The sequence below is a fragment of the Phyllostomus hastatus genome, unplaced genomic scaffold (assembly GCF_019186645.2).
Source record: "Phyllostomus hastatus isolate PE091 unplaced genomic scaffold, TTU_PhHast_1.1 phas_scaffold_55, whole genome shotgun sequence".
NCBI lineage: Eukaryota > Metazoa > Chordata > Mammalia > Chiroptera > Phyllostomidae > Phyllostomus > Phyllostomus hastatus.
Window position 1 is genome coordinate 11,144,529 of NW_025334035.1, and position 14,357 is coordinate 11,158,885.

The 14,357-nt window shown below is 53.1% G+C and overlaps 1 protein-coding gene across 1 annotated transcript; it reads right to left on the bottom strand.

Annotated features, from left to right (window-relative positions):
* Positions 1-871: 871 nt before the first annotated feature.
* ALDH3A1 (aldehyde dehydrogenase 3 family member A1) lies at positions 872-12,020 on the bottom strand. Its single transcript, XM_045824400.1, has 11 exons — positions 11,877-12,020; positions 6,866-7,032; positions 5,247-5,478; positions 4,721-4,806; positions 4,271-4,479; positions 3,548-3,665; positions 2,916-3,057; positions 2,114-2,280; positions 1,680-1,779; positions 1,170-1,300; positions 872-1,076 (listed from the first exon to the last, which is right to left on the bottom strand). The coding sequence occupies exons 1-11, from the start codon at positions 11,920-11,922 to the stop codon at positions 1,062-1,064; spliced, it is 1,413 nt and encodes a 470-aa protein (XP_045680356.1). The 5' UTR covers positions 11,923-12,020; the 3' UTR covers positions 872-1,061.
* Positions 12,021-14,357: the final 2,337 nt, after the last annotated feature.

Sequence of the window (14,357 nt, forward strand, 5' to 3'; positions counted from 1 at the left end):
AGTCCTTGTTCTAGCCTTTAGGGATTGAGAGTGAATACAGCAGACTCCAGAAGTCTGGGGGTAGGGGAGAGGGCTAGCTGAGGTCATGGCCCTGAAAAAAGGCAGGGAGGCAAGAATGCCTCTCAGGCTTTGGCTTGAGCAGTCCTCTAGAAGATGACGCCACGTCAGGAAGGAATGGCTTAGAGGGGGAAATCAAGAGTTCTATTTTGGACAGGCTAGCATTACTTTCTATTAAGAAGCTAAGTTCATGAGTCAAGTTGAATACATGAGTCAAGGTTCATGGCCAGGGCTGGAGACTTTAATTTGGAAGCAGAAACTGGTGAGGGAAGAGGAAAACTGAACTGTGGGGTCCCAGGCACCCAGAGATGAGGGAGACAGTGTTGGGAGGAGGGGTAGCCAGGCTGAGGGGTTGAGGGAGCTGACAGGGTCCATGGTGCCTGGACAAGAGCAGTTTCAGTGGGGCAGAGGCAGTGGGGGCCCACCTGCAGGGATCGGGGTGAGTGGGACTCACCTGGCTGCCTGTCCTTCTGCCCCCAGGAGCAGCACTCTGCATTGCCCAGGCGGGTTCGTGTTGCCAACTGCATGGTCTCACCAAGCAGCCTCTGCCCTAGGTGCCAAATCTAACTTGAGAGTAGTGCTTTGGTCCTTAGTTTCTGAGCCCCTTGTCATCAAGACCCAGCCCCTTTAGTCACCTCTGCACTAGACACACCAGAAATGAAGCTGATACCCCACAGTTCAGATGGAAGACAAACACTGGGGCCTCCTGCCATGAGGCCTTGTGTGAGGGGTGCTGACGTGAGACTTTGGGGAGCCCTTCACTGCGGAGGCCAGGCGGGGGCAGGGCTGTAAAGAAGTATGGGCACACACTCGCTTGTGCACTTGGTAAACTTTATTGTCTTCCGTGGCCTGCAAGGGGGCAGGGACTTGGGGAGGGGAGGCCAGCCTGCGTGGCCATGGGGCACACACTGATCCACGGAGGAGCCAGCAGGACTCCAGGAGCGAGCCTCTGAGGTGCTGGGAGCGGGGTGAAGGCACTGCACTGGAGGCCAAGTGTGTGAGCTTCAGTGACGGGTCATCTGTGAGGAGCATGCAGCAGCAGTGAGACCCTTGTCTTGTGCAGACCCAGGGGGTCCAGAGGCCTGCCCTTCTTGACAGCACCCCCCTCTTACCTTGCTCAGGCTTGGGGGGTATCTGCCTCTGAAGGCATCTTCCTTCCCCAGAGACCTCACCAGGCAGGAGCGGCGGTGGGAGAAGGTCACGAAGCTGTGCTTGCCGTGGTAGGCACCCATGCCACTGTTCCCTGTGTAGAGGAGCCACTCAGGCCCAGGGGGCCCACACCCCCAGACCCTCCCAGGGAGGGCCACCCCCTCGGGCATGCCTTTAGTGCCCATGCAGGGAACAACAGAGAGAGTGTCCAAGGTGAGCTCCGTGCCTATCGTGGCACTAGACAGCTGGAACCCTCCACCCAGCCTGTGTTGTCTCTCCCAGGGGCCAGAGCACCAGAGGACCTTTTGGGTCCTCTAGGGTTCCAAGGCTACATGTGGCTGATGGATGTGCTAGCAGAGGCCAGAGGCCCACCCGGGAAAGTCAGTGGAAGTCTGAGGCCCAGGGCTGCTCTGGCCCCTCCCGATTCCCAGCCCCAGGGTACAGATGGGTATCGAACTGCACCCAAGACTCACCCACACCCCCAAAGGGCAGAGAGTGCACGGAGATATGGAGAATGACATCATTGGCTGTCACCCCACCACTTGATGTCTCTGCAATCATCTTCTTAATCACCTGCAACAGCACCCAGTCTACCTCAGTCTCCTGTCCCAGGACACCCCAGGCCCCCTCCCCACCCCATGTGGGCACATCCTGGAGACTCAAGGATAGAGCAAGTGGAGGGAGGGCCCCCACAGAGAGCCATGGGCTGCTCCCCAAGCCCCAGGCAGGGTTTCCCACTCTCCCCACTCATCAAGGACTGGGGGGAAATGCCCCCCCCCACCCAGTTCCCATGACCACAGTGTTGAGGACAACACAGCAGTGAGCAGGGAAGCCAGGACCGTGCCCAGGTCTATGGACCCTCAGGTCCTGTTCACATGGGTGCTGTGCCCTGGAGCCCCAGGCCCACCCTGTCATTTTGGGAGAACACATATAGGGCCAGGGGCTTCTCTCGCTGGTTGATGAACTGGATGGCCTCCTCCAGGCTGCGCACGCACACGATGGGCATGATGGGCCCGAAGATCTCCTCCTGCATCACTGGGGACTCGGGGTCCACGTCCGTGAGGATGGTAGGGGCTGAGGCAGGAAGCAAGCCAGTCAGCTGGTGCCAAGAACTGACCCCACCTGGCCTGTCCAGGCAGCTAGCTGCCTCCTTTACCTGCTCTGCTGATAAGGCTGTCCAGGCTTAGAGAGGGGTAGGGACAAGGCTTCTACCCGCTCTGCCCCACCCTGGCACACGTTTGTGGAGAACAATGGACTAACTTGAGTGGAAGGGAGTTCAGGATCTGCACCCAGAGGCACTGTCCCCCACTGGCCATCTGAGCTTCTGCTCAAGCTCTTCAGTCTCCTGGCAAACTGGAGGCTAACTGGGGCCCCAACTGGTGACCCTAAAGCCTAGGTACTCAGGACCTCACCAGCTTTGCACCCTAGGCCTCTCGTGGCTCTGCTGTCCACGTTCCCTACTGCTGCTGCAGTGAGGGCAGGACCCTGGACCTTGTGGCGAGAGGGCTTCTGGGCTGGGGCTTCCCAGGAGACGCGCCCAGTCCCTGCCCACCAGAGCACCAGAGCCCACCTCAGGTCTGCTCCAACCCCATACAAGGTTGTCTGCTCTTCAAGTATCTGTGCCCACTTGCTGCTAACTTGCAGGGACCCTGGCAGCCTGGGCAGGTGGAAGGGCTGGGGTTGATCTTCCAAAGGGTGAGCGTACACACCTATGTATCGGGTGGCCGCGTCCCCGGTGCCTCCACAGGCAACCTTCTGGCCCTCTAACAGACCCATCACTCTCTGGAAGTGCCGGGAGTTAATGATTCTTCCATAGTCAGGAGACTTCTTGGCATCTTCCCCATAGAATTCCTGTGGAGAGGAGGTGACAGTCTTCATATAAGGACATGGACCCTTGGTCACAGCTAAAGGCTGCAAGGCCAATGGTGCCTTGTCTGGGAGAACACGTGGGCACCACCTGGCCAGTGCAGTGGGCAGCAGCACAATGCCACCAGGAACCACTGGGACACACCACCATCTTCACACATGTGAAGTGCTGTGAGGCGGCATTGCTTCAAATACATATTTGCACAGGTGTTCGGGCACCACGCAGGGAGGACACGTGTGTGTTCACAGAGAGGAACATGGAGCGGCACAAACCAACAAGTTAGCAGTGACTGTCTTTGTGTAGCAGGATTCTGGATGGAACATGTTTTTCCTTCTTTATGCTTTTTAATCTTTTTCCAAATTATCTGCAGAATGTTGCTTACTTTTAAGATCAGAAAAAAATATCCAATATTTTCTAAAGTCCACACCCACCTCTCTGCCTGGTAGCCTCTCACCTCTGTGGGCCAACACCCACCTTCACGGCCTTTTTGAGCTTCTCCACGACTTGGTTCTGGATGGAGGGATCACAGAGGATGTAGTCCGGGGCCACGCAGGTCTGGCCACTGTTCATGTATTTCCCCCAGGCAATGCGTCTGTGAAAATCCCAGATTAAATGGTATTTTTCAAGACACGGGAGGCTGCCCGAGAACAAGCACTTTATTCCGTCAGCTCAGGATGGAGGCTCAGGGGTGAGCGTGCAGGGGGAGAGCTCTGGGGCTGGCAGAAGCCAGAGGCTTCGAGCTTTCCAGCAGGGGTCTCCCTAATCAGTCCACTGGCTTTTGGATTCAGGACTGAGCAGACCTTTGTCCCTAAACATGTCCCCAGGGCCTGTAGCAGCACATTTGCTAACCTTGTCAGTGACTGCTGGGGATTTCTGGGGGATGTCTGGGGTGCTTGGCCTTTGTGACCCTCTGTTCATGCCTTGGAGTCCTGCCAGCCAGGAGTTACTGCTGCTGGGGTGCCCCCACCCTGGAGGCTATGCGCATGGGATATGGAAGTTGGGCAGAGCCCAGCTGGGGCTCTCCAGTACACAAAGTCTTCCCAGGCTGCCTGCTCCCTCTCCCTAAGCTCTCTCCCAGGACCGCAGGCACTGTGAGGGTAGGGACAACATGCCACTCAGAGCAGAGCTGTGGCCCTTGTGAGCTGGACCACAGTCAGGAGGGCGACTCCTGCTCTGATAGGCACCAGGCTTCCTCACCTGCAGGCCAAGTCCAGGTCACAGTCCTTGTCCACGTAGCAAGGACTCTTCCCCCCCAGCTCCAGAGTCACAGGGGTCAGGTGCTTGGCCGCAGCCGTCATAACGATTTTCCCGACACCAGGGCTCCCAGTGTACAAGATGTGGTCGAATCTCTGCTTGAGCACCTCCGTGGTCTCAGGGATGCCCCCATTGATCACTGGAAACAGATCCTGCCATGCAAGTAGAAAGGCAAGGCTCAGAAGGGCACACAGCCCCCCCCCACTCTGTCCAGGTGGCCCTCACCAAGTAAACCCCCTCTCCTGACTCAGAAGTTCTGGTCACCCCAATAGGAGAAGCCAGCTGTCCTCACCCCCACCAGTGGCTTGACCCCTTGCTGCAAGAAGTTACTATCTCTCAACCCCAAGACCTGGGCCCAGCACAGTTCTCCATGTGCCCTGGAGAGCACCTCACCTTATCCAGGTACTGAGGGATGATGGTGGCCAGCAGGTTCGCCGTGTTCTCGCTCACCTCGGAGGGTTTGAGGACCACCGAGTTCCCTGCAGAGCACACAGAGAGTCAGGGTGGTCCTGCTCCAACAGTCTGCCCTCCCAGTGACTGAGCCCGGTGCCTCCCTTCGCCTCCTGTGTTCTTGGAGTGGGCAGAAGAGCCACAGGTGCACCCCACAGGACCTGCCCCACCTGCCCTACGCAGGTGAGGAGATGTGGGGAAAGAGGAGAGAGGGGAGAGAAGAGCTTGGGGCCCATGCAGAGCAAGCTGACTGCTAAGAAAACCCTGAAACATCTTAGCTACAGGGACATCTGAGCCTGGCTGTGCCTTGAGGGCATCCAGCCTGACTTAAGAGTTTGGTCCCTGCCGCCTCCTGTGAAAGACAGACCCTCAGACTCCCATCTGCAGTCAGGCCTGAGGCCCTGCTCCACTCCCCAATGAGGGGCAGTGATCCTTTCTAACTCCCTTCCTGGGAGGAGGCCTGCTGTACCTGCAGCAATGGCGCCCACCATGGGCTGAATGGTGAGGTCAAAGGGATAGTTCCAGGTGCCAATGATGAGGACCACACCCAGGGGCTCCGAGTGGATGTAGCATTCATCGTGCTGGGTGTTGGCAGTCTTCTCTGTGGGCTCATCCATAACCCACTCAGGGAGATTCTGGATCACATATTCGATCTCCTCCAGGACATACACCACCTCGTCGTAGTAAGCATTCCATTCGTTCTACAGTGAGAGGGCCCCATGAGCACTGGCCCCAGAGCTCTGGGTAGAGGTTACCAGGGCTCACTGCTCCCTCACACTGTGACCGTGAATGACCTGCTACCCTTTCCTAACCTTAGTCTCCCAATCTACAAAATAGCAGCTGTCGGGGGGACACATGAACAGGTGGGGACCATTCACCATGGGCTCCCCAGGGGGATACATGGGGTACAGAGCTGAGGAGTAGCATTGGAGTGGTGGGTCTTCAAGGACCCCTTTCTGCCAGTGCGGGGGGTCCAGACAGATTTGGACACATTGACTTTAAAATGATGAAAGGAAGCTCAGACCTGGGCAGTAATTTGAGAGTCATTTATGAGTGGAGGGGAACCAAGCCAGTAAGTGTCCAGGAATACTTGCCAATTAAAATGGCACTTGAACCCAGGACAGAGCCCTAAGAAGACCAGCTTCAAGAAGCGAGTATAGGAAAGAGGCTGCCAGAGAGAGAGGTGGGAGGAAATCTAGAAGAAACTGCACCAGGGATGGAGGGAGTGGCTGTGGGACCCTCCCAAGGCAAGGAGGCAGCTGGGTGGGGGAGGAGAAAATGCAGCTCTTCCGTGAACTTTGTCTGTGAAGGGCAAAACAGAGTCGTGAAGTCAACAGAATGGGTTTTTTGTTTAAGATGAACAATCTTGAGAGATTAACACAATACAGCAGCAAAGGGCCCTCTGCCCTTCTCCAAGGTGAGATGGAAGTGGGGAGGCAGGTCCCCACTGTCTGGGGTGCAGCAAGGCGAAGGGTTTGAGAATTTGGAGGTGTCTGGTTTTGCTTCAGGTTGAGGGATGGATGAGGAGGGAAGGTGATGCCCTCAGCGTCAGCTCCCTGTGGGGGCCAAGCTGCACTGTTCCCTGGTGCAGAGGGAGACCCAGAGCTCAGGCCTGGAGGAGCCAGGAGACCAGAAGCTTGTGAGGACACGTCTGCGGGAGGTGGTGGAAATGCGGGTAGGGGAGGGACTCCTGCTCCAAGCTGGGTGAAGGAAGTGAAGCCAGGAGGGAATGGGTGGCACACAGATACTGGGAAGGAGCTGCGGGCTCCTGCGCTAAGGCTTGGGGATCTGGGGCTCAGAATGCAGAGGAAGGAGAGGCCAGCCCGCCCCACCTTAGTGTCTGATGGTTTGAGCTGCACTTGCCTCTTCTGTAAAAGGGTCCTGACACTCGCCGTGGATTTGGAGGACTAAATGGGGTTCTATGTAAAGAGCTGGGCACTGGGCTCCATGCACATAGCAGTTGCCCTACAGGCAAGCAGCGACTGTTCCCATTCCTGTCCACCCTTGCCCCACCCCGCCACCTGGACCTGGTGCCCAGGGGTCCGCCCTGGAGGGTAGGTTTGGGGGTCTAGGGCTGGCAGAGCGGACCCTGTGCAGGTCGGCAGCCAGCGCGCCCGCGATGTCCTTCTCGCGCTCCTTGATCATGCGCCGCAGCGCCTCCAGTTGCTGGATCCGGAACTGCAGAGGGCGAGTCCTGCCGGAGTTGAAGGCAGCTCTGGCCTGCTGCACAACCTCGCTGATTTTGTTCATGGTGCCTGAGGAGAGATGCAGCGACCTGGAGCAGGAGAGGCGGAGGGCCCTCCGAAGCAGTGATGTATGGGAAGAGGAAGACTTCCACAGGAGCGCTGGGAAAATGGCATGCCTTTGCCTTTGCAGCTTCCTAACCCAGATGCCTGGACCCTTCTGGCCCTCTGGATGAGAAACTCATCTGCAGTGGGAGCCAGGCAGTAGCAGCGGAGACCCTAAGTGTAAGTGCCGATGGGGGGTCTGGGCAGTGTGCCGGGGCAGGCCCTTCCTGGCACCTTTCATGTCCCACTTCTGCCTCTCCTGGCTGGCCAGGCTGGTGACACTCCCAGGCCAGCACTCCAAGAGCTCTGCACATGCGGCCAGGCCACTTCCCAGTTTAGATTGGATGCCGCAGCCTGTGATTCCACACCCGAGCTGATCAAAGAAAACCCAAAGTCAAAGTGTCCGCAGTTGTTCTCAAAAGCCTGCCTGTAACCCCTGTAAGCCACGAGCGGGCGCCAGCGAGGGTCTCCCGGAGCTTCAGATTTCCACACACGAGTAGGGAGGGGATTCCTGCACCAGGAGAAGCCACAGTGACAGGTTGGGATGTCTCTTCCTGAGGACAATTTGGCCCCATTTAGCAAAGCCTTTAAAACAGGGATGTCAAACTATTTTCACCAGGGGCCACATCAGCCTTGCGGTTGCCTTCAAAGGGTTGAAATAATTTTAGGACTGTATAAATGTAACGACTTAACTGTTAAGGAGTTGAAATTACATCTGGCCCTTTGAAGGAACCTCTAGGCTGACATGGCCTCTGTGAAAATGAGTTTGACACCCCTGCTTTAAAAGGTATTACTCTGGCATTGTAGGTCCACACTCAGGAGCTTACAATGTTTCTAAAAATTACAACATTTCTAAACATTTGTGAATAAGAAAACTTATTAAGCCCTGGCTGGTGTAGCTCAGTGGCTTGAGTGCCAGCCTACGAACCAAAGGGTCTCCAGTTCCATTACCAGGCAGGGCACCTGCGGGTTACAGGCCAGGTCCCCAGTAGGGGGTTTCGAAGAGTCAACAACACATCGATGTTTCTCTCCCTCTCTTTCTCCCTCCCTTCCTCTCTCTAAAAAAAGAATATAAATACTTCCAGCCAAGATGGAGGCATAGGTAGACACACTGTGCCTCTTCGCACAACCAAAAGATGGACAATAACAATTTAAAAACAAAAAACAACCAAAACTGACAGAAAATCGAACTGTATGGAAGTCCGACAACAGAGGAGTTAAAGAAGAAACATCCAACCAACTGGTAGGAGGGGCGGAGACAAGCAGCCAGGAGTCAAGGACTCAGGCAAAGCGGCAGTCGAGGTCCAGGGCAGGCAAGGCTGCAGCTGGTGGGTGGTCAAGATGGCAGCTGGTGGAGCGGGTGGTCCCACATTTACATGCGGATAAACCAGGAAGGAACACCTGGGGAGCGAGACAGACCTCACTACCCAGGGTCCCAGCACAGGGAAATAAAGCCTCAAAGCACCAATTGAAAAAACCTGTGGGGGTTGAGGCAGGGGGGTTGAGGAACTCCCAGCCTCACAGGAGAGTTTGTTGGAGAGACCCACAAGGTGCTAGAACATACACAAGCCAACCCACCAGGGAATCAGCACCAGAAGGGCCCACTTTGCTTGTGGGTAGCTGGGGCAGTGACTGAAATCTGTCAGAGCAAGGGCCATCATTCCTTCTGGGACCCCTTCCCCACAAACAGTGTCACAACACAGCAACGTGGGTTATCCTGCCCAGGTGAATAACTATATAGGCCCCACCCCTCACTATATAACAAGCACATCAAGACAAAAAAAAAATGGTCCAAACAAAAGAAGAGATCAAAGCTCCAGAAAAAATATAACTAAGCAAAGAAGAGATAGCCAACCTATCAGATGCACAGTTCAAAAACACTGGTTATCAGGATGCTCACAGGACTGTTTGAATTTGGTCACAAATTAGATGAAAAAATGAAGGCAATGCTAAGTGAAATAAAGGAAAATGTACAGGAAACCAATAGTGATGGGGAGGAAACTGGGACTCTAATCAACGGTGTGGACCAGAAGGAAGAAACATTCAACCATGAAGAAGCAAGAATTCAAAAAAATGAGGAGAGGCTTAGGAACCTCCAGGACATCTTTAAGCATTCCAACATCTGAATTATAGGGGTGCCAAGGAGAAGAGGAAGAGCAACAAATTGAAAACTTATTTGAACAAATAATAAAGGAGAACTTCCCCAATCTGGTGAAAGAAATAGATTTCCATGAAGTCAAGGAAGCTCAGAGAGTCCCAAAGAAGTTGGACCCAAGAAGGAACACACCAAGGCACATCATAATTACATTAGCCAAGATTAAAAATAAGGAGAGAATCTTAGAAGCAGCAAGAGAAAAGGAGACAGTTAACCTACAAAGGAGTGCCCATCAGACTGTTAGCTGATTTCTCAAAAAAGATCTTACAGGCAAGAAGGGGCTGGAAAGAAGTATTCCAAGTCACGAAAGGGAAGGACCTACATCCAAGGTTACTCTATCCAGCAAAGTTAACTTTTAGAATGGAAGGGCAGATAAAGTGCTTCTCAGATAAGGTCAAGTTAAAGGAATTCATCATCACCAAGCCCTTATTATATGAAATGTTAAAGGAATTTATAAAAAAAAGAAGATAAAAATATGAACAGTAAAAAGACAGCAAACTCACAGTTATTAACAACCACACCTAAAACAAAAGCAAACTAAGCAAACAACTAGAACAGGAACAGAACCACAGAAATGGAGATCACATGGAGGGTTAGCAACAGGGGAGTGGGAGGAGGAGAGAGGGGGAAAGGTACAGGGAATAAGTAGCATAAATGGTAGGTAGAAAATAGACAGGGGGAGGGTAAGAATAGTGTAGGAAATGTAGAAGCCAAAAAACTTATATGTACAACCCATGGACATGAACTAAAGGGGGGGAATGTGGGTGGGAGGGGAATGAAGGGGGGGGAATGGGACAACTGTAATAGCATAATCAATAAAATATATTTTTAAAAAGAATATAAATATATTTAAAAAGAAAGTTTATCCAGAGAAATGCTGGAAACATCCTAAATGTTCATCAGCAGGAGACAATTTAAAAATGAATTCCGCCTCCGCCATGCCTTTGTGATGGCGGGCAGTGCTGCACTCAGGAGGGAGGCAGGGCAAGTGCTCCGGCACCTTCATAAAGGTGCTCTCTCTGGGCCAGATGTACGCACCCCACCCCGCCCCCGGCCTCACAGGGGCAAAGAAAAAATGCAGGTCACAAAACAGCAGGTACACTAGGTGCAGTGGGCATGTGCACTACAAGAAAAGACCCACCAGGCAGCCCCCACGTGGTGACGACCAGTGAGAGTGGAATTAGCAGTGATCTTTGTTTTCATCTTCTGTAGTGCTTCATTTTTGTGCTGTGAGCTGGCATCTTTTAAAAATATTTGTTAATTTTTTTATGAAGGTCATCGGTAATAGGTAATACATGCTCATGGTGGAAAATGTAAAAGATACAAAAAAGGGGGTCACAGAGAAAGTCTCCCTTCTCCCTTCTCCCTCAGCAATTCCTTCCTGCCCCACCAGAGACACAGGCCCTCTGCCAGACATTGGGTAACTTCCAACATCAGAAGAAAACAATAATAAAAAACAAAACACCACAATATGGCTATTTCCATTTTATAAAAAATATGTGTAATCATATATATGTATTTATACCACACGTGTGTGTGGCAGGTATATATGTATGCATATATGGTATGTGCTATATATGGTATGTATTATATATGGTTTATATGATTTTTCTTGAAAAATGGAACTAGCCTCCTATGTGCATTTATTTGTGTGTGTCCCTGTTTGAGTCCCAGCAAGTATCTGCTGATCTCTTTCACAGCTTGTCCTCTCCATGGTATGACCCTCACCCCAGGCTTTCTGCACAGACAGGGGGCCCTGCTGGCATCCAACCACACCCCACCTGGAGGTGTCACGGGACCCTCCCTAGTTTTCATGGGAGGCTGAATGGAACCCTCTCACTGGCTGCCCCTGCTGACCATGACCCCAACCATACGGCCCAACAGGAAGGCCCTCCTGGCCTCCCTTGCCTTAGGTGGTCAAACAGGAGCCTCAGCCTCTGGCCAGCAGCCACCCAGGTCCTGCAGCCCAGGGCAGAGAGCCTGTGAGTGGGACAGGGTGGGCTGGCACCCCACTTCAAGTACTTAGAACTGTGTGGTCTCAAGAAGAAGCCTCCCCGTGCCTCCTTTGTGGACAGTGATGCCTCAACGTTATCACAAAGATTTTGGAGCTGAAAGCATCTGATGTGCCTGGCACCCCAGGGGGAATAGCTGGAGTCCACTCCCTGCATCCCTGTGTCCTGCCCAGCTCACCTGTGCTGATATCGCCCCATGTCCCTGCATCCCTGTGTATGACTCCCCTTTCATTATCCTCTCAAAAAACTCTGGAACTGTTACAGGTCCATTAGATAAGGAAAGTAAGGCAGAGAGACATTAAATACTCTATACTCTCACAGTTAGCACGCAGCAAAGTCAGGATTTGAACGCGTTTCTATCTCTATCCTCTGCTTACACCTCTTAACTACTGAGCTCCGCTGCCTTCTAGGGGAGGGCATGAGGACTTTCTCCCACCATCCCCAGGGCCGAGGATGGCAGAGCCACCACAGGTAGGCTTTGGACTCTCAGGGGATACAGTCTAAGGACTCTCATTAGACACTCCTGGGGGGTGGGGAGGATCAGCCACAGAGATGGACCCTTCTCCTAGAGCAGTCTCCAGTTAGATAGTCCCAGGGTCCCATGGGAAGGTGGGGACGGGGAGAACTAGAAGGAAGAGGCTTACCTTTGACACAGTCTCTGCCAGTGGCTGGAGCTGCTGGAATGAGCATCAGCCTGGAGGAAATGCATTTAAGAACCCTTCTCCCTGCCCAGTCAGACCTTCTCCCCGCCCACTCAGCCCCACATCTCCACCCTGGAAAGTTGTGTAACAGACCAAAAGGGCATTCAATGTGGGGTGTAGCCTAATCAGGGCCTCTGCTCCCCAGCAGTCCCAGCTTTGGGGATTAGGCCTTTGTCCTATTCTAAAGTGCAAGAACAAATCTTTGACGGCTTGGGTGGGGCTCACATCCAATCTTCCAAAGCAGCCCACACACGTGTTTGCCCTGGGCGTGGGCTCTGCTGATTGATTCAGCCTGATATGGACCTCTTCCAGACTCCCAAAGGGCAACTACCAGATGCTGGGCTCCTGTTTCCAGTTACGGTTACATAAGATCATCAGCGGGAGAGGGTTGAGTTATGGTGAGTGTGCACACAGCTGCCTGGAAATGCACGAATGCACAGGCACTTTCGCATCCCCTGCACCTGGCCTTGTGCATGGGGGCCAGGTCCCCAGTGACACAGTTCTCCAAACCCAGGGACCTGCAGGCCTGGAGAGGGGCTTCCTCCACTGATATGGGGGTCTGTTGAGTAGCAGAGAAGCCAGGAGCAGTAATAACAGCCAGGGATCTCCCTGTATGCTCATCCTGGAAACCAGACGTGCTTGGGAAGGAAGGAACCTGGAAGCCCCTTCCTCTAGTATTTAACAGACGTGTGTTGGTGTCTGCTCCGTGCCATGCAGTGGGGATGGAGGAAGATGTGGAAAACCACAGCGGTCACAGTCACATCTGTTCTTGGCCTCCTCTTCCTAGGTGCTTCCAGCCACCCACATCCACCTGAGGGCTGTTTTCCAGCCAGCATTCTGGGGCCCTGGCTTCCATTTCACTGGAAGAAAACACAAACTTCCCAAGATGGCCTACCAGCCCCTGAGGCTAGGTTCTTGCCCTTCCCCCTCCCTCCACCTCGAATGCCCTTCCCATATATCCACCCACATAGACCTGCTCAAATGTGATGTAAAAATAGCACCAACCCCTCAACATCTCTCTGCCCTCTTCCTCCAGAGCATTTATCGCCCTCTGACATGCTGTTTGTCTACTTATTTTGTTTGCTACCTGTCAACCTCCCCCAACACCCAACTAGAATTTGATCTGTTCCCTGATGCAATCCTTAGCACCTAGAACAGTGTCTGGCACATAGTAGGTGCTCAATAAATATTTGCTGAGTGATGAGATAAACAGAAAATTTCAAAACAACATGGAAACTGTGGCAATTGGAATATGCATAAGTTGCTACAGGGACTCAGATAGGGATCCCATGGTAGGCAGCATCTGAGCTAAAATGGGAGGCATTAAGACAAGGAACAGAGGAGAGCTTGGAACAGCAAAAGCAAGGATGCAGAGGCAGGGAACAAAGTCTGTATCTGGTACAGTAGGAGGTGAGGGGATGAGTGAGGCTCTGGGGACTGGGGGCTCAAGGAGGCCTGTGGGCTGGGCCAGGTTGTGGGGACAGGGCAGCGTGAAGGAGCTTAGCATAGAGATCTATATCTGAGATTTTTGTTTTTAGGGAGCCCCTGGTCTTAATGAGGTCTAGACTGAAAGCTGCAATTTCCAGTGATAGAAGCAAGAAATTACAAGACCCCAATCTAGATGGATGAAATGGGAAACATCCCAGGATAGCAGAAGGCAACACTGGCAGACTCTGGCACCTGTGGTGCTAAGGCTGGGTGGTGGGCAGAAGGTGGGACACCCTCTGAGATGGGGAGGAGCAGGTGGATGGGCCAGATCTCTGCGCCAACCTGGAACCCTACCCCCGCTCCTGACTATCTTTGGAGATGACCCCTCCTCTCTGCTTGTAGACTTGGTGGGGTGGTCAACCAGAGTGCTCAGCTGCAGATGAGCCAAGGTGAGCATGGGTCCCCATGAGGCCACCCAGATTCTGCTGGGACTGCATTGAGTGGAGAGCAGGATGCAAGACCAGAGGCCAAAGAAGCTGACTCATCATGACATCGGCTCGATGGGTTCCTGACAGCCCCAGCCCCAACCTGGCCCAGGTCTGATTTTCAGGTCCCCCTCAATTCAGTGGAAACTTTTATCCAACTGCTAACACTATCAGCTGTCTATCCTTCAACAAACTATTTAATTTCTCTGGGCCTCAGCTTCCTCAGCTGAACAATGGTCCAATGGAAAGAAGCTGACAGATGGGTTCTGAGCCGTCTCTTCTTGGTCCTTGGGTCCATCATTTGCTCCCTCATCTTTCAGCATGAAGTTGCGCCCTGAGGAGAACCATGGCCGCAAATGGAAACAAACAAGCAAGGGCCACTGTGACTCTGAAAGGGTTTGAGACGGCTTTTGGCTCACTGAAACTTTGTGTAAATGTTGCTGTTGTTGCTATTGTTACAGGTAATGACTTTTAAGTCCTGGTAATATGGAGCAAGGAGCCTTAAGACTTG

Excerpts from the sequence above, each read along its gene's own strand:
- ALDH3A1 (XM_045824400.1), bottom strand. The coding sequence starts at position 11,922 with ATGCTCATTCCAGCAGCTCCAGCCACTGGCAGAGACTGTGTCAAAG. Across the intron at positions 5,479-6,865 it reads TGGCTGCCGACCTGCACAGG|AACGAATGGAATGCTTACTA; the intron begins GTCCGCTCTGCC and ends CTCTCACTGTAG. Across the intron at positions 3,058-3,547 it reads AGCTCAAAAAGGCCGTGAAG|GAATTCTATGGGGAAGATGC; the intron begins GTGGGTGTTGGC and ends TCCTCTCCACAG.